Source organism: Trematomus bernacchii, unplaced genomic scaffold (assembly GCF_902827165.1).
Source record: "Trematomus bernacchii unplaced genomic scaffold, fTreBer1.1, whole genome shotgun sequence".
NCBI classification, from domain to species: Eukaryota; Metazoa; Chordata; class Actinopteri; order Perciformes; family Nototheniidae; genus Trematomus; species Trematomus bernacchii.
In genome coordinates this window covers 1,177,303-1,203,817 of record NW_022987771.1, presented here as the reverse complement: position 1 = coordinate 1,203,817, position 26,515 = coordinate 1,177,303, and the positions used below count along the sequence as shown (strand labels likewise).

At 40.6% G+C, this 26,515-nt stretch overlaps 3 protein-coding genes across 9 annotated transcripts in view; 1 reads left to right on the top strand and 2 right to left on the bottom strand.

Annotated features, from left to right (window-relative positions):
- Positions 1-10,741, top strand: part of LOC117496938 (membrane-associated phosphatidylinositol transfer protein 2-like) — a 52,473-nt gene extending 41,732 nt beyond the window's left edge. For 4 of the 6 annotated variants that reach the window (XM_034148793.1, XM_034148794.1, XM_034148792.1 and 1 more), the window contains 10 exons: positions 1,147-1,311; positions 2,489-2,758; positions 3,218-3,366; positions 3,467-3,583; positions 4,160-4,276; positions 4,368-4,516; positions 5,031-5,180; positions 5,977-6,157; positions 6,259-6,387; positions 7,592-10,741. In XM_034148793.1, coding sequence (XP_034004684.1) covers positions 1,147-1,311; positions 2,489-2,758; positions 3,218-3,366; positions 3,467-3,583; positions 4,160-4,276; positions 4,368-4,516; positions 5,031-5,180; positions 5,977-6,157; positions 6,259-6,387; positions 7,592-7,960 — 1,796 coding nt within the window. In that variant the 3' untranslated portion in view covers positions 7,961-10,741. The remainder of the gene's footprint in view (positions 1-1,146; positions 1,312-2,488; positions 2,759-3,217; positions 3,367-3,466; positions 3,584-4,159; positions 4,277-4,367; positions 4,517-5,030; positions 5,181-5,976; positions 6,158-6,258; positions 6,388-7,591) is intronic. The other 2 variants (XM_034148795.1, XM_034148796.1) reach the window with 1 other exon arrangement.
- Positions 10,742-10,825: 84 nt separating this feature from the next.
- arl6ip4 (ADP-ribosylation factor-like 6 interacting protein 4) lies at positions 10,826-13,912 on the bottom strand. Its single transcript, XM_034148799.1, has 5 exons — positions 13,607-13,912; positions 12,595-12,960; positions 11,733-11,850; positions 11,515-11,584; positions 10,826-11,432 (listed from the first exon to the last, which is right to left on the bottom strand). The coding sequence occupies exons 1-5, from the start codon at positions 13,758-13,760 to the stop codon at positions 11,376-11,378; spliced, it is 765 nt and encodes a 254-aa protein (XP_034004690.1). The 5' UTR covers positions 13,761-13,912; the 3' UTR covers positions 10,826-11,375.
- Positions 13,913-19,781: 5,869 nt separating this feature from the next.
- Positions 19,782-25,985, bottom strand: mthfd2 (methylenetetrahydrofolate dehydrogenase (NADP+ dependent) 2, methenyltetrahydrofolate cyclohydrolase). Of its 2 annotated transcripts, XM_034148770.1 has the most exons (9): positions 25,770-25,938; positions 24,200-24,265; positions 22,097-22,281; positions 21,850-21,972; positions 21,479-21,631; positions 21,279-21,386; positions 21,108-21,200; positions 20,496-20,621; positions 19,782-20,406 (listed from the first exon to the last, which is right to left on the bottom strand). In XM_034148770.1, the coding sequence occupies exons 1-9, from the start codon at positions 25,781-25,783 to the stop codon at positions 20,258-20,260; spliced, it is 1,017 nt and encodes a 338-aa protein (XP_034004661.1). In that variant the 5' UTR covers positions 25,784-25,938; the 3' UTR covers positions 19,782-20,257. The 2 variants fall into 2 exon arrangements, with proteins under 2 accessions (XP_034004661.1, XP_034004660.1); XM_034148769.1 differs by lacking the exon at positions 24,200-24,265 and having other exon boundaries at positions 25,704-25,985.
- Positions 25,986-26,515: the final 530 nt, after the last annotated feature.

The window sequence follows — 26,515 nt, the reverse complement described above, 5'->3', positions numbered from 1 at the left end:
TGCTGGTGTAAGTGCATTTCTAAGATTGTAACAGACCTTCCAATGCCCAGTATCACACTTTGTTGTACTGTTTAAATTACTTTGGGTAAGATGATTTATTTCATGGTTCATGGTTCAATACAAGATTGTTATAACATGCCATGGAAATACTTTGGAAAATCTGATAAGCATCTCATGTGGTGTGGCAGTTTGTTGTTGCCGTCACATATTCATGTCTTGTTCAGTGTTTTTGGGAAGCAAGCGTTTGTGTTTGTGCTGTGTTTTATAAGCCGTGTGTCTTCATCACTTCCATACAAATCAGATTATTGATGTCGGCAGAGGGTTTTCTCACCTCTCAATCACAGAGAGATGTTGATGTGAAGATTGTGCTGCTTGTGATGTGTGTTCAGTCTAGTGTACATGTAGCTCCATCTATACATCCTGAATTACTGTTCCCTATGTTTCATCTTGTGATAATGTTGAGAGGTCGTCTGATTTTATAAAACCTCCAGCACTTTCACATTATATCTGAGACTTTCTAACACTGTGCTACTTTGCCATTAGATAGAAACCATCCTTATAAGAGACACTAATACAGTGTGGACATTTGTATTGCTTTATGTGCTCATGTGCCTATGTTTCCACGGGTCGACAACAGAAATCTGACTTTGGCAGAGGTGGGAGAAGTACTCAGATCTAGTACTTAAGTAGAAGTAGAAGTAGCAGAGTGAAGGAATACTCTGTTACAAGTAAAAGTCCTGTTAACAAAATGTGACTCAAGTAAAAGTACAAAAGTATTGGCATCAAAATATACTTAAAGAACCAAAAGTATGGGTTCTCACTATGCAGATTAGCTAGTATATTATATATATTTTGATAATGATTATTGATGCATTAATGTGTCAGTTCTAATTAAATACTCAAGTGAAGTACAAGGACCTCAACGAGGTACTTAAGTACAGTACTAGTAGTGAATCCGTAGTTACTTTACACCTCAGGACACCATGCGGCTCCTTCTGGTTTCACATGTCCTCTGAAACCATGCTTCCTGCCACAGTCACATCTCTTTGCCGACCCCCCCAATCTCCATCCCCCCCCCCATCATCACTGTGAGTTCCTGTTACCTGTGTCTCTGTCTAATGGGATCTCCCTGTTTCGGCTCAATAGCGGATGTTGTTCAGTCTCATGGTGGTGTCTTCATGGACAGTTCGTACCCCTCATCCCCCGTAACGGGCCCCCTCTCCCGGGGCCAGCGGAGGGCCAGTGAGGTCAGCATGGCCAGCCAGGTCTCAGGAATGGCAGACAGTTACACTGCCACCAACATAGCCAACAGTAAGTGTTCTTACCTCCAACAAGCCTCTCTTCCATACACTCACACACACACTGGTCTACTTATTCCCACTCTTAGCTTTTATTTACAGTTATTTCTGTTTCTTTATTCGACTCTACTCACTTCTCTGACTCTACACACACCCTGCACTCAGTCAGATAGCTCCCTTTTTCCGCCTGGCCAGACTTTTTCTGTCTTTTTGAAATTCAAAGTCCCAAATATGAGCAAGCGAGTCCTGAAGAAGAGGAAGTTTTAGCGCCACTTTTCACTGTCTGTCTTACTCTTATCCACTGTCTAAATGTAAATGCAAAGAACCAGGGCTGCATTTCTCTGATGTGGCAATGCATGTGGACACCTGCCTCCTTCAGCCATCCCTGCATCGTCCACTCCCTGCTGCCGTGTCTGCAGAGACGGCCGGTATTCTGTCGTGTTTTATGTGAGATTGTCCTCCAAAGTCTCTCCGTCCCTCACTATTTCACTTTTGTTATCAGAGCATTTATTTGTACCTCACATTGTTTTGCACACTGCTTTTTTAACACATACAGTACAGCCCTTGAGTTTCACGCAAACTAATCATAACAGATCTTTATTTATGCGATACAGGAGCATCAGGAGACCAGCAGGCTGCCTTAACTGTACTAACTATTGTTTTTCAGCTTTTAATATTCAACCCAGCTTGCTGACACCGGGCACATCCCGACATTCACTGTTTTTGTTTTTCACATTGTTTCCTTTATTTTGGTTTACATTACAGCAGCAGTTCACACAATCATCTTTGTTAATTAACTTTTTTACATTATGCATATATAACGATTCATCTTTTCAGTTGTTTACACCGTAATAATACTGTAGAACACAAACATAGTTGTGTTTTCCATTTGAGATCAAAAAACATTTCGAACCAAATAAGGGCTTTTTGGGGAAACACAAGTGTTCTTCCCCAAATTTCAAACAAAAAATGGTATAGCCTCATTGAGAAGGTGAATCTATACCAATAATATTCTAGCAGATACACTCACTACTTCAAATGTGTATTTTGTTTTATATTTTTACTATTTATATATATAGTCTGGATGTTTAAGCCCAAGTAATTGTATCACTAATTCTGTATACATCTAAAGTATTTACTGTAATGCCTCAGTATTTCATGTGATTTCTTTTTCTGTTTTCTCCCCATAGCCAAATCATGCCAAATTAACCAATCCAAAATAATCGGCCTTTTGTCCCAACTCGCCCTTTCATCACAAAACAAATTCTTCCTGAGAAGTCCTCCAAATTCCCGTAAGAAAGCGGAGTCTGGCGATGCCGCAGGATCTCCTGACGCAGACCTAGCGGCAGAGCAGGACAGTGAGGCCGACAGTAGTGAAAATATAAATCCCTTCTCACCCGGACTGGACTTTGCTATATCTGACCTGGTCTCACTGGACTCCCAGGCTGAAGTGGACCAAGGTATTTTTATAAGGGAGGGGATTCATTCTGAAATCAACGTGAAGCTCCAGCTGTTTTCTTTGCGCTGTCCTATACTGTGTCAAAATCCCAAAACTGGACACTGCTCTTCCAGAAAGCCTCTTTTTCTTCCCATTTACTTGCTGATGTTGAAGGGTTATCACTTCCATTGATTAGGAATAATGTATGAATCTATCAAATCTTTCTTCATGTCAATACTAACATGAATAACCATCTTCAGTTGCTCATCATGCGTCGGTTCTAACTATCTCATTCTTCTTTTTGCTCTGGGATTTCATGTTAATACCAAATATAAACTACCAATTTCCTTCTTTTAGATGAAGAACAGCTGGGATCGGTGATTTAAATTGTCTTTTTGCTTTAGCTACAGGGGTGTTGCACCTCTGGGTGGCATGTTTCACCTTATGTATTTGCACCCTACTCACTTGATTCCCATGGCAGTGGCGGCACGTTGGTGGGGCACGAAGCGGCTGGACTTCGCCCTGTACTGCCCCGACGCCCTGACTGCTTTCCCCACCGTGGCTTTACCGCATCTCTTCCACGCATCGTACTGGGAGTCCACTGATGTTGTGTCTTTCCTCCTGAGACAGGTGAGTCAGCATCAGATGACCTGCCACTCTTTATGGCCTGTTAACAATGTGAGTCATCTTCAGAGATGCTGAGGATGAGTCATTGAAATGTCTCCCGTAGGTCATGAGGCATGAAAACTCCAGCATCCTGGAGCTCGACGGGAAAGAAGTGACAGAATTCACCCCCTCTAAACCCCGGGAGAAGTGGCTCCGCAAGAGGACTCACGTGAAGATCAGGGTAAGATAAGATAAAATAAGATAAGATAAGAGCTTTATTAATCCCTAAGGGGAAATTCAGTAGTTCAAACAGCAACAGGGTAAGAATGAAAAACAGGACAGCACAGATTCGAGATTAATACAATTAAAGATCAAATCAAAGATAAAAATACAAATCAAATGATATACAGTTAAGTAACTTTAAAATAAGAAATTAATTCAAATGAACATATATACATATTTTGGTCATATATACATATTAGATATATTTACATGTATGTGTGAAAACAGTGTGTTTTTTCAGTCAAGGGCATCACATCTACAAAAAACGTCAGTGTCAGGGGAAACATAATCCTGAATCCCTTTCTTGCCTTGTCATATCTCATAAAAAGAGTAATTACCGTATGAGAATGAGTCTAAGAGTCTGGCAGGAGATAAGTTACTAGAGTGGATGTGCTAGATAAAACTGTATTTAAAGAAAGTAAAAATGCACGGAAAGACTTGGAAGACAGGGGGGATTCGGCTTGCTCACCTGCAGTCATACATGCGATAGTGTGGGAAAGTTGCCATTTACATTTCTCTCTCCCTCCTTTGACAGAACGTGACCGCCAACCACCGTGTGAACGACGCTGTGTTCACAGAAGACTTGCAGCAGGTCCTCACAGGTCGCTTCATGTATGGCCCTCTGGACATGGTCACCTTGGCCGGGGAGAAGGTGATCTTAATTTTTTGTTACACCACAACAGCTCACAGAGACTGATGTCTGCATGTGTAGTTTTTGCTCATGTTTGTTTGATGCTGTACAGGTTGACCTCCACATCATGACCCAGCCTCCCTCAGGAGAGTGGATTTACTTCGACACAGAAGTGACCAACAGTAGTGGCCGCGTGTCTTTTGTCGTCCCGGATGACAAACGTCTGGGCATCGGAGTCTACCCGATCAAAATGGTTATCAGGTGAGATGAGACCATTTCACAGCAGACATTTTATTAATGCCTGGCCTGCCTAATCAATAAAGGATTGCCTGATGTCTTATGTAATATATCAAAATGAAAACTTGTAGAGTTTTCCAGTTTAAGGTTTTGCAATACAAATGCGTTTTCAAAAATATTTCAAATCCATAACAAAATGACATTAATAATATTATTTAAATGTGAGCAAATTGATGATATTAAGATAAATGTGTAACCCCCGGTACACTGGAATTGATATTGATATACGTATGTGGAACTTTTGTTCGAGAAAAACAAAGTTGCTGGCATTATTCATTGTCTTATTTCCTTGTTAACACCCAAACAGGGCCGAGAACAAAATCCTTAGAGCATGTCTTAAGAGTACTGAATTATTCTGTTATCGCTTTAGCTCGGATTGTTGTTGTGTTTCAGTGTCCTCAAGGTTCCGTAAACAAAACCATTTGTCACTTGGTCTGTCTCTTTTGTCTTAATCTCTGTTGTTCTTGTTATCCCTCAGGGGCGACCACACGTTTGCAGACAGCTACCTGACAGTCATTCCCCGGGGAACGGAGTTCGTGGTGTTCAGCATCGACGGGTCGTTCGCTGCCAGCGTGTCGATCATGGGCAGCGACCCCAAAGTGCGGGCCGGAGCCGTGGATGTTGTCAGGTGCCTAGAGGCCTTTTAGTTCTCTGGTTTTAAACAGGGCTGTACCAAATAGTGAAACACTTTGAAGCTTTATTCATAATGTTGACATTTAGAAGACATTTTTTTTATTAATTATGTTAAAACCTGGTTTTCTGCAAGGTTGCAAAAAATAAAGAATTACACTTAGATTATCAGAATTATTTTAGAAATAGATTCGAGTGGTGGTTGCCGAGGATTGTTCCAGACGTGTGGCATCGAAACATTTCTAATACCTCGTTGGTAAGTCATAAAGTCAAAATGTACTGGAGGAAAAAACTAATTTTCGGGAAGACAGCAACCAATTTAACAAACAAACAATACTCATTTAATCCAATGAATCATTTGAGTCACATCAAGGATTTTGTTCATTAAAAAACACTTTGTTTAAGAGTGATGATGTCTTGGGGATAGTGGTGGTCTAATGGATAGTGAGGTGGGCTGAAGATCGGAAGGTTGTGAGTTCAAATCCCGCCAGGAACACCACCACTAGTGTGCCCTTGAGTAAGGCACTTAGCCCTTAGTTACTCCAGGGAGAATGTCCCTGTAATTGGTAATTGTAAGTCGCTTTGGATAAAAGCGTCAGCTAAATGTAATGTAATGTAATGTAATGTCTGAGGATATGACGACAATCATTCAGAAACCTCAACAGAAGCTTTGAATGTACAGAAAGACGTTCGGCACAGCCCCGTCTTTCAACAAGAGCCTCTTTCAGATGACATTAGTGTGTAGCGTTGTAATTCATCTCTAAACCCTGATCTCCTGTTCCTCCTCGCTGCAGACACTGGCAGGATCTGGGTTATTTGATCATCTACGTGACGGGTCGCCCGGACATGCAGAAGCAGCGGGTCGTGGCCTGGTTATCTCAGCACAACTTCCCGCACGGCATCGTCTCGTTCTGCGACGGCCTCGTCCACGATCCGCTCAGACACAAGGCCAACTTCCTCAAGACCCTGACCGAGGTAGGGTCTATGTTTGATAAGCACCAGAGTTTGTAGTTTGGACTACAATGAATGAAGAATATATATGAAAACAGTGCTCATGTTGATTTGACTGATTCCAGGTTAACATGAGGATTTTCGCTGGCTACGGATCAACCAAAGACATCTCAGTCTACACCGCCATCGGCATCCCCTCCTCCCAAATATACATCGTCGGTAGACCTTCCAAGAAACTGCAGAGCCAGTGCCAGGTACCGATTCTCTTTTGCATAACTTGGGAACTTGGTCTTGCTTTTCAGATTAAAAATCACTTATTTCAAGTTAGTTTGTTTTTTCTTTTTTGCTCAAGGTGTTTTTATTAGTATTTCGAGTGATATAACATCTAATAAACGTACACAAATACCCCCCCTCCATGTGTTATATTATAGCATTACTGTACCCTAATAATGAAGAATCAATTCCATACGTCGACAAATGCAAAATACAATAACACACAAAATACAATGAACCAAAAACAACAACTAGTGAGAAAGTGGTCAGAAAAACAGACAAATAATTATATTCAATTTAAATATGCTAAATATAATATATCAGGTGTGTCCTTTTTCTCAATACAGCTTAAAAATGGTTGCCATAAAGCCTTTTGACCACAGCCTCTTGTAGAATAGCACAATTCCTAAAATGCTAATGATGTATAGGGTCTAAATGCACAGCCTTGAGGTTGGAGGAACCTTTTACTTTGACTAATTTAACTGAATAAATAAATAAATATCGCTATGTTGTGTTTTTCATTCTTAAATAGTTCAGTTGCAGCAGCCAAAACTCAGAGGTCTTTGCCTGGCACAGCATTGTATTTTTATTATTTCATCCTGCAGATCACGAGAACTGAATCAACAGAACTGCTATCTTGTGTCATATATTGTATGTTTATTATACTTTTTGGATATTTGGAATATGGCTTTTCTCTGGTTATCCCTAAGCTGTAAATGAGGCGTTGAATGTGCTCATAGATAATCCTCCTTAGGTTACGTTCTGCTGCGCCTTTAGAGGGAGAAGCTAATTGTAAATTCTGTACAATACGCTGTCAGGAGTAGGCTAGTCAAAGTCAGTCAAAGTCAAAGTCAACTTTATTGTCAATCTTCCAGTTTGTGTGTACAGACAGTGAGATCGAAATACTGTTTCCCGCAATCCCGACTATAAAAACAAATGTATAGAATATAAAAATATGAAAATAAAAATATGTGTGCGAATATGTAAGTCAAAGACACATGTTTACACGTGCACACATTAAGACCTAAATAAAAACACAACAATCAATATATACAAAATAACAGTCACTTGAATATTTTGAGAATGTACATTATTGCAATATTTAACTGAACAAATAAATATCCATTGATGTATAACTCCTGTGGGTGTTAATAGCTGACAGCTTGTCTCTGGTCCTCTCCACAGTTCATCACAGAGGGGTATGCGGCTCATCTGTCCCAGCTGGAGTACAGCCACCGCTCTCGACCCGCTAAGTCCAGCACGGCGCGCATGGTGCTGCGTAAGGGAAGCTTCGGCCTGGGCGCTAACAGCGACTTCCTGAGAAAGAGAAAACACCTGCTGCGCACCATCTCCTCGCAGCCGGCCCCCAGCTCCCCGACGGGCAGCATCCACAGCCGGCCCGAACGCACTCAGAGCCAATCGGACGGCGAGCGGCTGGAGAGCGCTCACAGCTACGGGCCGGGGGGGGCGCAGCGCAGCATGAGCATCACCGCCAACTGCTGGGGGCGCAGCAGCAGCACCAAGATGGAGCCCGCCATCCTCAGCCCCAAGTGACACTGAGAGGGGGTTATAATACAGGAGGAAGACTAATGCAAAGACTGAGAAACACTGGGGTTGGAGATGGGTCAATGCCACAATGAACACAATATGTGCTACAAACCACTGTTTATGACCTAATGCCAGTCACACTCTACACAGATATTTATGAACAGAGGCTTTATTTATTACACAACACACACACAACTCAACAGGCATTTCAAGGAGCAACTTCCTGAAACAGGGACACAAATAGACTTACCGCTTATATTGTTGAGATCCAGACTGTTTCTACTATCTATTTATCAGTCTATTTAAGTCTATACAACAGGCTTTTAGACTGAAGATGGTTCCAGATACAAGCACCCCAATGCTGTATTCTAGCAAACAAGACAAAGTGGTTACAGACAGCCTGTATCAGGTGTAAGTGCTGATACTGTAACCAACTACTGCCACAGCAAGCACAGCAATTCATATAGAGATCAACTTTGTGCTTAATAGTTTTAAAGATATGTTGTTTTTATGTGATAATCAGATATGTTCACGTCTGGGAGCAGAGCTGAGAATCAGGCAAAACTGGATTGAATGTCTGACCAAACACATCCAATCATTAAGCCAACAGTTTTAGGAAGACCATTTTTTTTTTAAATCCCTTTTGCTGTGTAAGCCAACATGAAATCATTGAATCAACTTGTTGCATTTATAAGCAGTCCAGTTTTGCTTGTTTTCTGGCTGTCCCTCAGACCAAAGAACCATCCAAATATCTCATGAAGCAAAACTGCGAAATGACCCTTTAACCTACGGCTGCAGCTGAAACCTTTCCTGGGATTTTATAACATTTCACCACATCTCGCCACGCCGCTGCTGAACCTTCGGAAATGTGCGACTCAGCACCTGTACGGTTAACGTGCCAAAGCGAACAGTGTAGAACGATATGCTGCACATGAACAGAGAGGAAACGATTAAGGTGTACAAATGGATTGTGTAAGTATGTATTTGAATGGCTTGTACATATTGCTTTACTACAGTGCAGATCTGGTATCTGGTCCACTGAAGACCAGCTTCAAGTGTCTTCTTTACTCCGGGGGGGGAACACCGCCTCATTCAGGATACACTTCAATTATGATAGTTGTTGTTATTTATGATTATGGATATTTTAAACATGTATTGATTTTGTGAACCAAGTGTGTTTTTAGATTACTTTAGCTATGTTGTGTTTTTACCTTTCATTCTTAAATAGTTCAGTTGCAGCAGCCAAAACTCAGAGGTCTTTGCCTGGCACAGTATTGTATTTTTATTATTTCATCCTGCAGATCACGAGAACTGAATCAACAGAACTGCTATCTTGTGTCATATATTGTATGTTTATTATACTTTTTGGATATTTGGAATATGGCTTTTCTCTGGTTATCCCTAAGCTGTAAATGAGGCGTTGAATGTGCTCATAGATAATCCTCCTTAGGTTACGTTCTGCTGCGCCTTTAGAGGGAGAAGCTAATTGTAAATTCTGTACAATACGCTGTCAGGAGTAGGAACACAGAGCTCAGACTGTGTCACGCTGTTCACCTTTTATTTCTGAAACACATTTGTGATTTATTCATTCAAATGATGGTTATTTCCCCCTCAAATAGAGCTCCTGTAGAGAGCTGACTGCGATGGACCAATATGGACTCAAACGTAAGGGAAACGTGCAATATTTCTCAACCACAAGACCAAACAGACTGTGTTGAGGAAGTGTCGCAACGCATTGACAATCAGATCAACAGGCACATGTTCTATAGAGATTACATTGCAGAGGGAATCTGAACACATATGAGCAGCACTCAACAAATTCATAGGCACATTTATAGTGTGTCAAAATAAGTTAAAAAAAGTGCCACTGATCTGAGAAAAGTATGAAATATTACAGTAGGTTTTCTACTGTGGACTGACATCCTCAATCTCAATGTTGAATTTTAAGTCACCTACATTTAAAAGTGACCCAGAAATCAATGTTTTACCCTCTGAAAAGAATTAGCCCTTAACAAATCCTTTATAAAAGTTTTAACTGTTATTGAAAGGATCGAGTTAATGGTGGTTTTGGGGGCTGCTGAATTGTATAGTGTTATACTGGGAGGCGTTTCTAGTATTTTGTCTACCCCTTTATATCAATGAGGAGAGACAATGTTCGATAACTCAGAGTAGATCTCAACGCATAAGAAGGAAGGACGTTATTACAAACTGTCGGCTGCTGATTAAAGAACGGCTGTTTGATCATTGCTGTAAAACATGCACTTGTCTAAAGTTGGAAACTACTGAACCATACATCCTTCCTCAGAGAACGTGTAGAGGAAGCGGTGCGTTTACCTCTGACGTTTCCTCTGGGCAGACGTTAGCTGAGTTTCTACTAACTCACACACGATCAGAGGCCTTACACTTCCCTCTTCTGCCTTACATTGAACATGTGTTGCGAGGCCTCGACTGAACGCTGCTCACTCCCAAATTGACTCGATGGAAAAGGATAGACTGTTTGTCGAACGGACATTTTTTCCTCAAAATGCTTTGGCTTGTTTTCACTTTAAAAGGAAATATTTCACCAACATTAGGCAATCTGTCTCAAGCTCTGTTCCCCGGGTTAATGCAACGCCACCACTGTTACATCCGTTAGCATTCATAGGCTGTACATACATATGCAACATACCTTGGTAAAAATGTCATTGTACAGGGTGTGTATCTTGTAGATTTTTGGATAACTTCATTGTATCCATTCCCTTGTGTTTGTATGTACAGTGTATACAGAACATAAAAAGATCAACTCATTATTTGCCTTTTTTCACAACACTGTCTGTGGAGTCATTTGGTTCAGCATCAATGACCTGGATTATTCAAATAAAGGGGAATTGATATAGTTAAGAAAATAACTTTTATTTCTCTGGAAAAAAGTTACACAAATACAGATTTGTTCAGAGAACCACAATATGTAAAATATGTTTGCAAAAGAGTCAGGAAGGATGCTTAACATTAAAAAAAAAAAATTGCAACATTAATCAGTTTCTAATTAAACAAATATTTGATTGGCCAGACTGTTTGAAGTCACAGATCATCTGAGTAACAGACAACCTTACTCGCTGGATCTTACCTTAAATGCAATCGACAAAATGCTTTAAAACAAGGAGACGAATAAATAAGCAATAATCAGCGAATTATCAAACTATTTAGGACAGTTTCTTTTGTAGATTTCAGTATACTTAAAATAAAACTCCAGCACAGATTAAGAAAGGCAAATCAAAACGAGAAGCTGGATTTCCCTGGAGGTCGTAATGTAGGCAATGTTCACTCTTTAGTGTTCATTACGTGCCGGCACATGTACCTACACTACAGTAAACTGGCAGAGGCCAATTATATCAGATTCAGCTTATTGAGGCTTTACTCCTGAGGAGGATCAGGGCTTCTTCTACCTGTTGATTCCCAGTTTCTTCTGGAAGGCATTCCCATCTCCCTTGGTGGATTGCTATGGGACACATGGAAGTTCACTGTTAGACATGAGGGAACACTTATTGCACAAAGTTTCAAATTGGACATTTCTCTCGTACCTTGTTGATTTCTTTGTGTCTGTCTTTTGTGACCATCTCCTCTATGATCTCCCCTTCTCCTCTCACCAATCTGAAAGAACATAATAACTTTTAAAGGGTGGTGACTTGGCTTTAAGACTGAGATGGAGGTGTTTGATCGTCCCAGGTGAACTGCTCCTTTACACTTCCTTGTTGTTGATTGTGAATTATTCTAATAGTACTCTTCAGCTCGGGCTCACCTGGTGCGTCCTGTCTCCGGATCGACCACTTTGCGGATCACGCTCTGCCGGGCGTCGTACTCCTCTTTAGTGAGGGGCCTCTTGGTGGCCAGCCGGGCTTTCTGCTCATCCGTCATCACTGCGGAGGAAAACGGAGAAAAATACGATAAATAAGATATTTTTGTCTTAAAGGTAGGGTAGGTAAGTTTGAGAAACCGGCTCGAGATACACTTTTTGTTATATTCCATGGAATGCTCTTAACATCCCGATAGCAATGAATATCTTAAGTGCTTTGACAACAAATCCATTAAAAAATGTCATCTGTGGAAGCCGTAGTACTGTAAAAAGTACGACCAATCATTTTAGCCGGCCCGGCTAAAATAACTGGATGGCCTACCTGCCTGTCAGCCTTCCATCTGTGCACAAACTTATCTCGTGCCCTCATTGGTCATGTGCGCGTCGTGCGTGTTGGAGGAGGGGCTCTATAAGGAAGTGGCAGATTTTCTCCGGTTGTGTATTTTCAAATTCTAGCGATCTCGAGCCGGTTTCTCAAACTTACCTACCTTTAAATCTGATCATTCTATATAATTTCATCAACCAGAGGGTCTATTTAAGCAATAGCTCACGACAGGCCGTGGTGTATGGTCATTATATCACAGCTAAGGGGCGTGGTTCGGCCCGACATTAGTTTAGTAACGGACGTAATGTAACAGTTGTAGCTGTTTCTCAGACGCGGAGGGATACATGACTTGTGAAAAGTAACTACAATTCTACCCATGATATACGCTCATTATATCACGGCTAAGAACCAATCAGATTGCTTGATTTGACTTGTCCGTTTTATAATAAAATATATATTCGAAACACTGAAGTGATGTCCCACCTGGTCCCAGCTCCAACGCCCCCTCGTCACTCTGCCAAACCTCCAGGAAAGATGGAAGCTTCTCCGCTGGAGGACTGGGCAACACCACCTCCGCTTTCTTCTTCTCCTCCTCTGCCTTCTTCTTCTTCTCTTCCTTCTTCTTCTCCTTCTCCTCCTTCTTCTTCAGCTTCTTCTCCTTCTTCTTCTCCTTCTTCTTCTGCTTCTTCAGCTTTGCCTTCTTCTTCTTCTCCTTCTTTCGCTTTGCTTTACTTTTCTTCTTCTTTGTCTTTTCCTCACTCGACGAGGTTGAAGATGAGGAGGAAGAAGAGGACGACGTTGAGGAGGAAGAGGAGCTTCTTTTCTGCTTCTTTTTTTCTGTTTTCACATCTACGGGAAACAAGAAGTATAACAGAGTTACTTGATAAACACACTTTCAGCTGCAGCTTTTCCAGAGTCATTTCTTATGATTACATTTTTCCACAGGCCAACAACAGCATCAAAAAAACTATTTCCCTCAAAGAACAAACCAAACATGCCCTGTTGTCTCAAGAAAACAAGTGCAGAAGGAAACATCCATTAAACTCAGTTTGCTGCTCTGTGATGCTAGTTCAAGCCAGATACTTGGCATCTCATCTTGGGTGCAAGTTCATCAATGTTTGGGGTCAGGCTCTGAGCTGAGGAGATCCTCAGGATTGAGTGAAGGTGTGCGTGCAATATACCGGCGGGCCAGATCTAATAGTAATTAAAAAATTATCCTGCGGGCCGAAATTAAATCCACCAAGGGCCTGATTTGGCCCCCGGGCCTTGAGTTTGACACATGTGATCTAAACAGACTATAGATCATAAGGATTATAAACATGTTGAGTTGAGCTTTATTTAGCACAGATCTTGTAGAATATCTTGATTTTAAAGGATTGTACAGGATGATTTTTTTGGGGGGGGAAATTGTATTAACACGTGTTTCTACCGGAATCAACATAAACAATTAATTTCCCAGCAGGATTAGACTTGTATACATGTTTTCAGTCCTCACCTTGGGTTTTGAGAGAGGGTTTCTTTGATGACCTGCTGCTGGAGGAAGAAGACGACGAGGAATCAGACGAAGAAGAGTGAGAGCGTTTCCGCTTCTTCTTCTTCTCTTGTTTCTTCTGTCTGCCTTCTCGTTCAGGGGATTTGCTGCAATCCATCACGGAGGAAACAAAACCGAGATCAATCCGAACAGAGAAGCTGAATGAAGATCCTAAAATGTGAAACTGTCTAACAACAGCAGCAAGGCTGGGTAAATTTACGGAAGTGTGTGCGTCTTCGATTTCCGTCCGTACGAACACGGACGCACAATATTAAGGTTCCTAGTTCCTACTTTACTTAAAGGGGACCTATCATGCAAAATGCACTTTTGTACGTCTTTTCTACATGAATATGTGTCCCCGGTGTTCCAGGGAACTCACCAAGTGTCAGAAAACACAACCCTCTCTATTTTCCTCCATACCCAAATCTCTAAAAAAGGGGCTGCAACGGATCTGATAAAAACTGATCCAGATTTGAACATTGTCCTGACGTCAGGACGGTGTTCAAATCTGGATCAGTTTAACCTTCCTGTTGTCCTCGGTTGTCCTCGATGTCGGGTTAAAGGTTTGTTCTATGATAGTGCCAGAAAAATGATATGCGTGCCTGTATACTACGAGAAAACAATTATGATAACTTTCATTAGGTTTTGGGCAGGGTTCGAGTTATGTGGGAGCCAATGGGAGCTGAGCTTCCATAAGGAGGGGTCTGAGCTCCCACGGACGCAGTGAAATCATACATCTGTGGGGGTCGCTAATACATTACCAACAACCATTATTTTAATCACAAATAATGCATGTGTCAATGTAATGAGTATTATTGAAAAGAAAAACATGTTTTCCAAAAGAACAACGCATCTCTTGAATAACAATATGCCTGCGCTGCACCTCCAAGGTGCGCAATACTTTATTGCACAATCTATGCCTGTGAGCGTGCTGCGCGAGCCGAGATGATGAGTGTGTGCGTAGTTGAACCTTTTCATACATGGCCGTGATAAGTAGGGGTGCTGAGGGTGCTGCAGCACCCCCTGATGGAGGACAGGGAATCTGCACGTCCACAAGATTAAATGGAAATATAATACAAATATAATACAAAAAAAACTTATTTTCGGCCTTGATGTTCACATTCATAATTAAGTAAAGATAACACCCTTTTCACCCCGGTTACATTTTCCATGTGCCCTGAGAGGCTCAGTGAGGTAAAGGACTCTGAATGTTTAGATAGTTCACTTTAGTCTAAGTTATCTCAGTGTGTCTCAAACGGTTTTATCACAATTTATGTAAACAAATATTTCCAAGGCACACCTTTATAATTATTAGGATAAATAAAAACAGGTTTGAAATCATTCCAATGTATACTATAGGACAGTAAACCAACAATATCCTTTAAAACTGGAGAGATTAAAAAATATGGATGAATAAATAAATGTTAACTGGTAAAATAAGATATAAATGAACCAGCACAAATCTTGCCTAGGGCAGCAAATGGGTCAGAACCGGCCCTGGTGTCATCCCCACAGCACCCCCCATTTGAAACATGTTCCCACGGCTATGTACAACAATACGCCCAAACTGCCCCTCCTTAAAAAAAATGACAGCTAGTATCTACCTCATTGTTTTGTTTTTAGAAAAACAAAAACTAGTTGTGTCTTGTTCTTGTTCTATCAGATGTTTAATGATTCAACATGTTTTTACACTTTCCTGTTTAGATTCTGCCTCGTGTTTGTTCTCATTGGGCCGTATGGAACAACATGTTCTATTCCAATGCTCAATTGCTCTACGTCGGATTTCCTACTAACGTAATAGACACTTTGGACATTTATTAATCCTAGTAGATTGTGAGTCATCACTAGCCATTTATATAGCACCTTTCAACACAAAGCAATTCAAAGTGCCGTACAAAAATATAAGACAATAATATCTAACAACACTAACATGTGTAGTCAAATTTGTCTGAAAATGATTTAGAAATGTTGCTTCATTTGGATGGAAAATTTGCGAGGCGAAAATGTACCTCACTCTTAGTTTATGAAATCATCAACTCACTATATAAAAAAATGAAAATTGGCATCAACAGCACGAAAACAAAACCGGTTGCAACCATGTTGTCAAAGTAGCAGCAAAAAGAGCCAATGTGATGTACTGTCCGCTTGTTTGTTTGAGAGCTTGAACAACAAGTGAAGAAATGCATGGATGACATGTTGATGTGTGGTTCAGTTGCCTCTATATGCATTGAATAAAAACTGATGATTATTTGCGATGCATTTATGTGAAGCAGTATTTTATTGGTGTTGCTGGTTAAGATAAGTATGATGTAACTATTTTATAGACTAATATGTAGCTTTATCAATAATGCCGTGCCACATTTTATAAGCTATTTGTTTTGAATGTAAAGTAGTGAAGTGGGAGTTTAAACTAACAGAGATTTCATAAGTAGAGCTACTTCCTTATGCCCGGGCAGCCGGAAATATGTTTTGTGTGCACAATTTTGGGCCTTTGGGGACTCCGTAGAATCACCGCAGACAATTACATTTCAGGAAGTTACTTTGGAACTTGCATGTAAAGTTTCATGCTATTTTTTGCTAAATGAAAGTTAAAACGTTTCGCTATCACTCATATCACTTTGTCTGATATCACTTTGTCTGATATCCTCTCTCTCTCTCTCTCTCTTTCTTAATGTCAGTCTAAATAATACAATTATGTTGGTGCATCATGGCATGTGGCTCAAAAAAAGTACAGCTATTATCTACCTCTTGTATAACTGGTCGGCCCCACCTGCATTAGCACAATGGACGAAACAAATACATTAAAGTAAAACCACTTTCCAGCAGTCAGCAGCACATTGTAAAAGCTGTTGATGCAACTGTTCACATTCATAATTAAGTAAAGGTAACACCCTTTTCACCCCGGTTACATTTTCCATTTGCCCTGAGAGGCTCAGTGAGGTAAAGGACTCTGAGTGTTTAGATAGTTCACTTTAGTCTAAGTTATCTCAGTGTGTCTCAAACGGTTTTATCACAATTTATGTAAACAAATATTTCCAAGGCACACCTTTATAATTATTAGAATAAATAAAAACAGGTTTGAAATCATTCCAATGTCATTTCATTTCATTTCAAACCTTTATTTAACCAGATTGGTCCCATTGAGATCATAGATTTCTTTTTCAAGGGAGACCTGCAGCATATAGGTTCCACATGAAACATAAAACAATAAAGGACATCATACATTATATTTACAGGATACATTTACATAGTTATAGACATTTACAAGTACCCATAGTATCAACGAGCATTTCATTTAGCCTAGCTTTACAAACATGCAGAGGAAGAAGATTGTTCCAAGCAAGTGGAGCTGCGCACATAAAAGCTGTCTTACCTAAGACAGTCCTTGCTCTTGGCACATGTATACTATAGGACAGTAAACCAACAATATCCTTTAAAACTGGAGAGATTAAAAAATATGGATGAATAAATAAATGTTAACTGGTAAAATAAGATATAAATGAACCAGCACAAATCTTGCCTAGGGCAGCAAATTGGTCAGAACCGGCCCTGGTGTCATCCCCACAGCACCCCCCATTTGAAACATGTTCCCACGGCTATGTTTTCATATTTAAGTTTGTAGCAAGTAGAGGGCTGCTGGCAGGCCCGGACTGGCCATCGGGAGGGCCGGGAGGTTTCCCGATGGCCTAGCGATTTTTTTTTTTTAATGTAAGCTATTGTGAACGCAACGCTGCGCAAATGTGGGTTTGCCTCACACAGGGTGACTGTCTGTCTACATGATGTGGCATCTGTTTCATATGGGTGTTTCCATAGATCTAGTCTCTTTATTTTCCCCTCAAAATGCACCAGATTGATGCATTTAACTCCAAAATTTAAAAAATATCTTACCAGGGGGGGCATGCGTGTGTGTGTGTGTGTGTGTGTGTGTGTGTGTGTGTGTGTGTGTGTGTGTGTGTGTGTGTGTGTGTGTGTGTGTGTGTGTGTGATTGAGTTTGAGTGTGTGTGCGCATGCATGCATGCGCACGCGTTAGTTTCAAAGACCCCCATAGAGCTCAGTTTATAACTCGAACCCTGGTTTTGGGTTTTATTCAAGTTTATGGCATCTGCAGTCTAGTAAAATCAGTCAATATTTTTGCCTTTCTTGAATCAGAAATGATATTTTAATTTGTCTAAAGGAGGTCTTTTAACCATACATTTAAAAAAAGAAGAGTAAAACTTGTAATAAGTCAGAATAAGGTTTGCTTAAAATGTATAACACAGGTTTGATTATTTACACTGTATACTATGTTGCACAGTTGATAGGAAGATAGCACAAGGGGGTTAACCCAGCATATGGACACTATATTCACTATTTTTTACATATTTACTTTAGTATTTCCATGTTTAGCTTCTTTATACTTCTACTTCACTATGTTTCAGAGGTGAATATCCTACTTTTTCCTTCACTACATTTATTTAATCACTCGCAGTTACTAGTTACTTTGTAAACATACAGTAGTAACACATATATGCTGATATTATATAATTTAGCACTTTACTACTAATCTACACAGTATCTAAATTTGGTCCAAATTGACCCACTACAATAATGCTCTTGCATGTATAAAAAAACAGGATAATGTAATAACCATGATAAAATACTGTAAAAGGATCCATTCTGCATAACAAGTACAATCACTGTGGATACTTGAAGTGCATTTGAATGAGAATACTTCTGTACTTTATATTATTCTGGAACAAGCATTGTTCAGAATGAAATCCTGACTTTGACTCGTAGTGGAGTATTTTAAGATCATGGGATTTGTACTTTTACTTAACTGATCGGAGTAATTCTTCCAACACTGCATATGGACATGGTTTAAATATGCTTATTTATGGGTAACTAACCTAACCTCTACTTAGAAGTATTTTAAAATGAGGGGAGATGACTCAGAAAGTATACATAATACTTTTAATCCAAATGTAACATGGATATGTTACTCATATTCTACATACCAAAGCAGATTAATTCAACAAAGTCTTGCATCTTTGCGCTTAAAAAATAAAAATTACTTTGAATTTAGCCTGCCTGGAAGTGTTTTTTTCTCTTTTATAAATAACAAACCAAAAAACAACATAACAGCAATGTTCCTGCTATGTTAAGTATACAGAGAAAGTATTATATCAATTCTGCTTTTCTCCATTTCGGCAACAAAATGGGTCAAAAAGTAAAAAAAACAGATAAAGAAAGGTCTGTCCTATCTCAAGCAGAGGTCCAAAGATAAAGCTATGAACTTAGTGAACCCACCGACACCACCTGTTGCTCTGTTAGTTCCCACTGTGACCTGTAACCTCTCGTGCCTCCCACTGCACCGAGAGGAAAATGGGAATTTGAGAAGAGGGCTTTTTTATGATCACGTTGAACGGGAAAGCGTGAAGTTAAAAAATAGCAACACGGTTTTATCAATGGACGACTGTCAAGAAATCTGACCTGTTCTGTGTAAAGGGTAAAGGTCTCCCCCCTCCCCCAACGAGATCCATGTGCAACAGATATCTGGGTCACGCTCACAGCCAAGAACTCTTTGCTTTACTGCCATTTAAAAACGGGTCAGTGGATTTAAGGAATAGTGATATTGTGGGAAATCTTTATTTTTAATAGGGGTTTCAAGTTAGTTCATAAATCAGGATATGGATTAAAAAGGGGGTAATAATGTAGAAAAAACATCTGGTGTGAAGTAAGGTTACAATCTAGTGGTGGTAAATTGTAAGGTGAAGTCGGGAAAATGTAGTTATTCATTACATTACAAGTCATTTGTTAGACGCTTTTATCCAAAGCGACTTGCATACATTCAGTACCGTGGGCAATCCACACAGGAGCAATTTGGGGTGAAGTGTCTTGCCCAGGGACACAACGACATGCTGACTGCAGTGGGACTCGAACTTGCTGATTCAAAGTCCAGCACTCTATCCACAGCCGCTCAGCCGTATTCAATACTGGTACTAAGAAGCAGTAACCTTTAATGATAGTAACTGAGGAGTAGGTTATATTTGGTTTGAGTGCATCAATGTGAATCTGATGCTGTAAAGAGAGTAAGATTACAGTCATGCTCACTGCTCGACAGCGTAAATGAAGAGACGATCTTAAATAAAAAAGCATCAATGTGAGAACATATTTGCAAGATTTATTTCAAAGTTTTTACAAAGGCAATTGTGAATCTTTAAAGCTTGAAAAACACACTTGTTCCTGATGATGTTAGCCCTTATCACTAAAGTAGCACAACAGACAGGCCTCAAACACTGTAACCTACCTCCATTCATTTTTCAATATTATGTCAATGTAGTAATAAATAAAATAGTTGTCCTTATTCCTTATAACATCAGAGAAATACATTGCAAATGATAAATACTTAAAATGCTGTTACAAGGAACCCGCAGCTGCATGAGTGAATGTAACAGTCTAAACATGGCTGGATTTGAAGTCGGAGAGGTTAAAGATGTCAGCAGCAGAGCTATCATCTTTCCAGTCCGTGTGCAACGGGAGCTTGGTGGATTGCTCCAGGTAAAAAAATAACGGAGGGGCGGTAATTTTAGGAGTGGGTGGAATGTGTTGCTGTTGCAGGGATGGTCTTTCACCCATTAGGACGCAGCCGCCATGCGGATCCTCTCCGGGGGAAAGAGCAGAACGTTCTTAGCTGCCTTGATAGTGTTCTTCATGAGCATTGCTACGGTCATAGGGCCCACTCCTCCGGGAACTGGGGTGATGAATCCCGCCTTCTTCCTCACGCCTGAATATAGACAGAGGTAGGTATGAGGTTACAGACACCAGAGATGGCCAACACGCTGAAATAAGATCATGCTCGCTTTCCCTTTTTACCTTCGAAATCCACATCTCCAACCAGTCTGCTCTTCCCAGTGACCGGGTCCTGCACTCTGTTGATTCCAACGTCAATCACTGCCGCTCCCTCTTTGATCATGTCCGGGGTAATGAGGTTTGGAATTCCTGATGATCGGGTAAACAAACAGAGCAATATTAGACAACAGAGAAAACTCAGTATACTTGAAAAAAAAAAAAAGCTTTAAAGTTGTACTTCGCCCACAAAATGACCATTAGTATGTCAAATAATCACCCTGCGTTGCCTTGAACTCTTGGAGTGTTTCTCTTTCATGCCTCTATGGGGAAACTATTTAACAACAGCAAACATATAATAAAAGCTAGGTTTACAAACTCTCATCCAACTCATACAGTATAATCAACACTTTGCATTGATCCAGTTGTATTTGGAAAGCAGTGAGCATTGGGATAAATCTTCAGACTTAGGTTATACTCCGAGTTTGTAAACAGATGTCTTTGTATAGTTTTACTGTCAGGAAAAGTCTTTCTTCAAGAATTCAAGGTAACAGGGTGAATAATTAATTTGATGTGGGAAGTATTGCACTAATCATTTCAGTTTATTTTGGATGCAGACAAACAAACAGTGAGACGAACCTGCAGCAGCCACAATGATATCAGCGATTTTAGTGTGCTGGCTGAGTTGCTCCTTTGGAGTGTGTCGGTGAGAAATGGTGACTGTGGCATCGCCTGCAACAGAAATAACTTATAACTTAGTATTTATACTGCATATTAAAACCCTCGATCTTTAAATGCACAGTAACCTACCCCCGGGCCTCTCGTGGCGGCTGTCTGTGTGCAGCAACATGGCGATCGGCATGCCCACATTCTTGGAGCGTCCAGCAACAACAACATTCTTCCCAATAGTAGGAATACCTAAAAGAGGAGAATTCAGATCGTTGGTTTAGAAAGTTGCTCAGCTGCATTTAACACTAAGGATTAGAGTTATTAAGTTAGCAAGTGGTTACCTGTGCGTTTGATAATTTCCCAGACTGCCCAGGGAGTGGCAGGAAGCATGGTGGACTGATCCAAACACAAGCGACCCACGTTCACTACGTGAAAGCCGTCCACGTCCTTGGTTGGGGAAACTGCATTACAGATGGCCCGTTCATTAATGTGATCTGTCAGAAAACAAAGGAAAGTTAAAGTCAGGGACGCTAGATCTCAAAGGTCTTGTTCAAGAAAACAGATGGGTTTAGTTTTAAAATGCATCTTATTGAGGCTTATATAGGCGTTTTACCGTTAACAATAAAAACAATGATTGAACATTATCTGCTTACTGCAGCCAATGAAGAAATCTATACTCCATTTTAATCCTTCTCTTCCAGTATCTGTGTACCTGGCAGAGGCAGCTGGACCAGCAGCCCGTCCACACGATGGTCTGTGTTTAGTTTGTAGATCAGGTCCAATAACTCCTCCTCGCTGATGTCTGACTGCTTGAGAATTGTCTCACTTGAGATTCCTGTGGGAGGTTACAGTGAGAAAACGACTTAAAAACACAGTTCTATTGTTATTATATTTATCTTAAAAAAAAAAAAAATGCTGTTTACACATACGTATGAGGGCTATGGGGGTTTTATTCTTACCGACATCAGCGGCAGCTCGTGTCTTATTCAGGACGTAGGAGTGACTGGCTGGATTTTCTCCCACCAGAACCACACTCAGGTGGGGTCTCCTGTGGCCGGCTAAAACCATTTTGTCCACGTCGACACGGGCTTCTTCTCTAATCTGCCGTGCTAGTTTCCTTCCTGAGATGACTACCGCCTCCTGTCTGAGAGTTGGAATACAGAAAGATTGGAGTCAGATGAGAAACAGTCACTAACTTACTTTACAAACAAGCTGTGATTCTGCTGGTATTCAGGCGCAGAAATAATGGGGAATCCGTCATTCTCAATGTAATGCTGCGTTCACACCGGACGCGATGCGATATTTTGGGGGCGGCGCGATTACATGTAAAGTCAATGCAGAGAAGCGGACAGACCTGAATTCGCTCCGGCGCACATGAAGCGGTTGATGCGAATGCCACAGCGCGATTGGAGGGGGCCGCAACAACCGCTTCATGCTCGCCGTCGGAGTGAATCGCACCGCCCCCAAACATCGCATCGCGTCCGGTGTGAATGCAGACTGCAAGTGCTTACTTGTTTATTAAACTGGCCCCACACATTTCATAAACCATATAAATGAACTACATAAACGGGGACAACTAAGCTAATATTTTCACAGTCTTGCCTATACTATTAATCTTCCCAGGGCTGATCTAAGGTCACTTATCAACTGGATTTGACCTCTTTGGCAATGAACAGACATTTGAAACCAGAAACCTGTAATTTCAACCATCCAGCCTTGGTGAGCATCAATTCAAGCCTCTAAAATTAGACGCAGCACGTCTGCACCTGAAAGAAGAGTATGTGCTTCATAGGCACTTGCACTGTAGAGTTACAGTTTGAGCAGTCAGTATGAGTATACGAACCAGGTTGACTGTTGCTTTGTCGAAATGTCAGAGGAACTAGGGTGGTTTTGTGTTATATAACAACAAACAGAGAGCCGTAGTTAATAACTGAAGAGTAATGAACCATCAACAGTGACGCAACCACCCTTTTATTCTGCCATAACTAATTAAACCTCACAGAAATGTATCACATCTTTGGGCCAAATGGTGTTACGACTATGGGGCCAGTTTACCAGGTTCAAGGAAATGTGTTGAGAATACAGAGCAGCAAACGACTCTTTAACCTCATACGAAGTTAAACAAAAAGCAAGACTACTGAGGGGAAAATGTCTATTTTCAAATGTATTGCCACATAGTAGTGCTAAATAGCCCATGTTAATTGAGACCCACCACAGAGGAGAGTTGTCCTTTTGTATGTTTTTCTTCTATTGCTGTTGATGCATTTTTGTATTTTATCTATCTGAACATTTAACTTCTTTCTGCGAGTATTTTTAAAAAGGAAAAGCTTTTAGAGTTCATGTCTAATCATGTGTTTTAAATGCTTAAAATGTACTTTAAGTAACTTTGTTGAGATACATGGTAATAATGCATAACATGTTAAATGCACTGACTAGATTATCTATCATGTGCCTCTGGAGCTGCAGATCATGTGCAGAGGCCAAACGAGTTTTTAAGGCGTGTGTGCGACATTAGATCAATAGATTTACATTAGTCATGCTGAAGTCGGCACGTTTCCAATAAGTACTCGCACGATATGCTGCAAAGTTGCTTTAAGAGTTCGCCTTCTCATAATACCACATTATTTTTATATAAATCACATGTCCGCAAAACGGATATGCATAACTTTTCTATCTGGTTCAGACCATTGACTGTGTTAAGAGCAACACCTTGGTCTCCAGCTGGATCCTGGGTCCCCAAACCTCTGGGTGCAAGCACTGAGACCGATTTCATCAGCCAGTCGGCGGCTGCAATGTTACCGGCATACCGCCAGGGGTGCAGCAAAAATGTGAGTAGGGACATTTAGTCCGACAAAATCCATCAAATCCATCAAATCCACCACACAAAAACACACAATGTGATATCCACGCACACGCAGCACTGTAGACGACCGGTTATTAAAGAAATAAACGTAATAAACATATCTACATGTATATTGAATATTTCGCCTCATGTTTGAAAAAAAGAAAAACGCGCCGAACATTATGCTCTCAAATAAAAAGAGATTGAGGGTCGCACTCACCTCGGGGCGGACGTGTGCAGTTTACAGAGTTGGTGCTGGGAGTGTTGGCACAGTTTCCTGAGGGTCCTGCCAAAAGTCACGTGAGTGAGTCACGTGACTTTTGGCAGTAATATTCCGCCGTGAGAAGAAAAAGTTTTGTAGTTGTAAAAACAAGTTTTATACTTGTAAAAAAAAGTGTTGTAGTTGTAAAAACAAGTTTTGTACTTGTAAAAATAAGTGTTGTAGTTGTAAAAAAAATGTGTGTACTTGTAAAACCTATGCTGAATTTGTCTATGAAACATGATTTATTAGAATAATGGTATGTGTTTATTTGATAGATACGTTTTTTCTTTGCAAAACTAAATGCATTAGTTTGTAGATGGTGTTTTGTATTTGCAAACCACATTGTGTTTGTTAGTGAATCATGAGGCATTTGTAAAACCTGTTTAGTTTGTTTGTGGAGTTATGGCAGGAAATGAGCTCCATACAGGTAGGCCATCCAGTTATTTTAGCCAGGCCAGCTAAAATGATTGGTCGTGCTTTTTACAGCGCGACGGCTTCCACAGATTACATTTTTTAATTGTTTTGTTGTCAAAGCACTTAAGATATTCATTGCTATCGGGATGTTAGCATTCCATGGAATATAACAAAAAGTGTATCTCGAGCCGGTTTCTCAAACTTACCTACCCCACCTTTAATAGTGACTTATAAGGTCAAGTATCATATTAATTTCTAAGTGTCACTTATTGACCTATTTCTTTTGTATATTAGTTATTTTTAAAGATAATTGTAATACATTTAATGAATTTTGTTATGCATTATAATGTGATTTATTTTACCCTGAATGATCAATAGTGCTCTGGGTTGAGTAATACAACTCTTAAATAACATGTTAAATGCACTGACTAGATTATCTATCATGTGCCTCTGGAGCTGCAGATCATGTGCAGAGGCCAAACGAGTTTTTAAGGCGTGTGTGCGACATTAGATCAATAGATTTACATTAGTCATGCTGAAGTCGGCACGTTTCCAATAAGTACTCGCACGATATGCTGCAAAGTTGCTTTAAGAGTTCGCCTTCTCATAATACCACATTATTTTTATATAAATCACATGTCCGCAAAACGGATATGCATAACTTTTCTATCTGGTTCAGACCATTGACTGTGTTAAGAGCAACACCTTGGTCTCCAGCTGGATCCTGGGTCCCCAAACCTCTGGGTGCAAGCACTGAGACCGATTTCATCAGCCAGTCGGCGGCTGCAATGTTACCGGCATACCGCCAGGGGTGCAGCAAAAATGTGAGTAGGGACATTTAGTCCGACAAAATCCATCAAATCCACCACACAAAAACACACAATGTGATATCCACGCACACGCAGCACTGTAGACGACCGGTTATTAAAGAAATAAACGTAATAAACATATCTATATGTATATTGAATATTTCGCCTCATGTTTGAAAAAAAAAAAACGCGCCGAACATTATGCTCTCAAATAAAAAGAGATTGAGGGTCGCACTCACCTCGGGGCGGACGTGTGCAGTTTACAGAGTTGGTGCTGGGAGTGTTGGCACAGTTTCCTGAGGGTCCTGATCGCTGCCATTCTGACGGGAGAAGAGATGCCGCGGCCGGTCACGTAACACACAACCCGGGCTGACAGAGCTGAGTCTGTGGAGGAAGAGGCGAGGAGCAGCGAGGCTTTAAAGCCCTTCCCCCTGCACTGCGTCACTGTTGATTCTGCTGCCACACCTCCACTGCATCATAATAACGCTCTACATTTCCACTGAACTGAACCCGCACCTTCAGCCGCAGGGAGGAAAAAGGAGGCCAGTAATATTCAAATGTAGTGAAGGAAATAAACTGAAAATAGGCAGGGAAAGTACACAAGTAGCTTCCCTCAGAATGGTATTGTACAGTAGCCGAGTAAATGTACGATGTAGCTACTACTAAAAAACAATTATTCATTACTTTTCCTAAGGCACTACGTAAATGCAGTGGAGTAAAAGTACACTATTTACCTCTGAATTGTGGTTGGTTGGAAGTAAAACGTAGCATAACAAGGAAATACTCAAGTAAAGTACAGGTCCCTCAACATTGTACTTAAATACAGTGTATGAGTATGTTTTTGTAAAATATTTAAATAGTTTGACACATTTGTGACCTAAAGAATTAGTCCAATAGTTATATTTTTGGAGATGCATTTTGTTAAAAGTAGCTTAAAGGTGGGGTATGTAATTTTGGAGAAACCAGCTCGAGTGCGCTAGAATTTGAAAATACACAACCGGAAAAAATCTGCCACTTCCTTACAGAGCCCCTCCTCCAACACACACGAACG

Coding starts and splice junctions, on each gene's coding strand:
- arl6ip4 (XM_034148799.1), bottom strand. CDS start 13,760: ATGGATTGCAGCAAATCCCCTGAACGAGAAGGCAGACAGAAGAAACAA. Junction 11,585..11,732: donor CCGGAGACAGGACGCACCAG/GTGAGCCCGAGC, acceptor ATGTTCTTTCAG/ATTGGTGAGAGGAGAAGGGG. Junction 11,433..11,514: donor GACACAAAGAAATCAACAAG/GTACGAGAGAAA, acceptor TGTGTCCCATAG/CAATCCACCAAGGGAGATGG.
- mthfd2 (XM_034148769.1), bottom strand. CDS start 25,783: ATGGCAGCGATCAGGACCCTCAGGAAACTGTGCCAACACTCCCAGCAC. Junction 22,282..25,703: donor CTGCACACGTCCGCCCCGAG/GTGAGTGCGACC, acceptor TCCAACTCTCAG/ACAGGAGGCGGTAGTCATCT. Junction 20,407..20,495: donor TGGAGATGTGGATTTCGAAG/GTAAAAAGGGAA, acceptor GTCTATATTCAG/GCGTGAGGAAGAAGGCGGGA.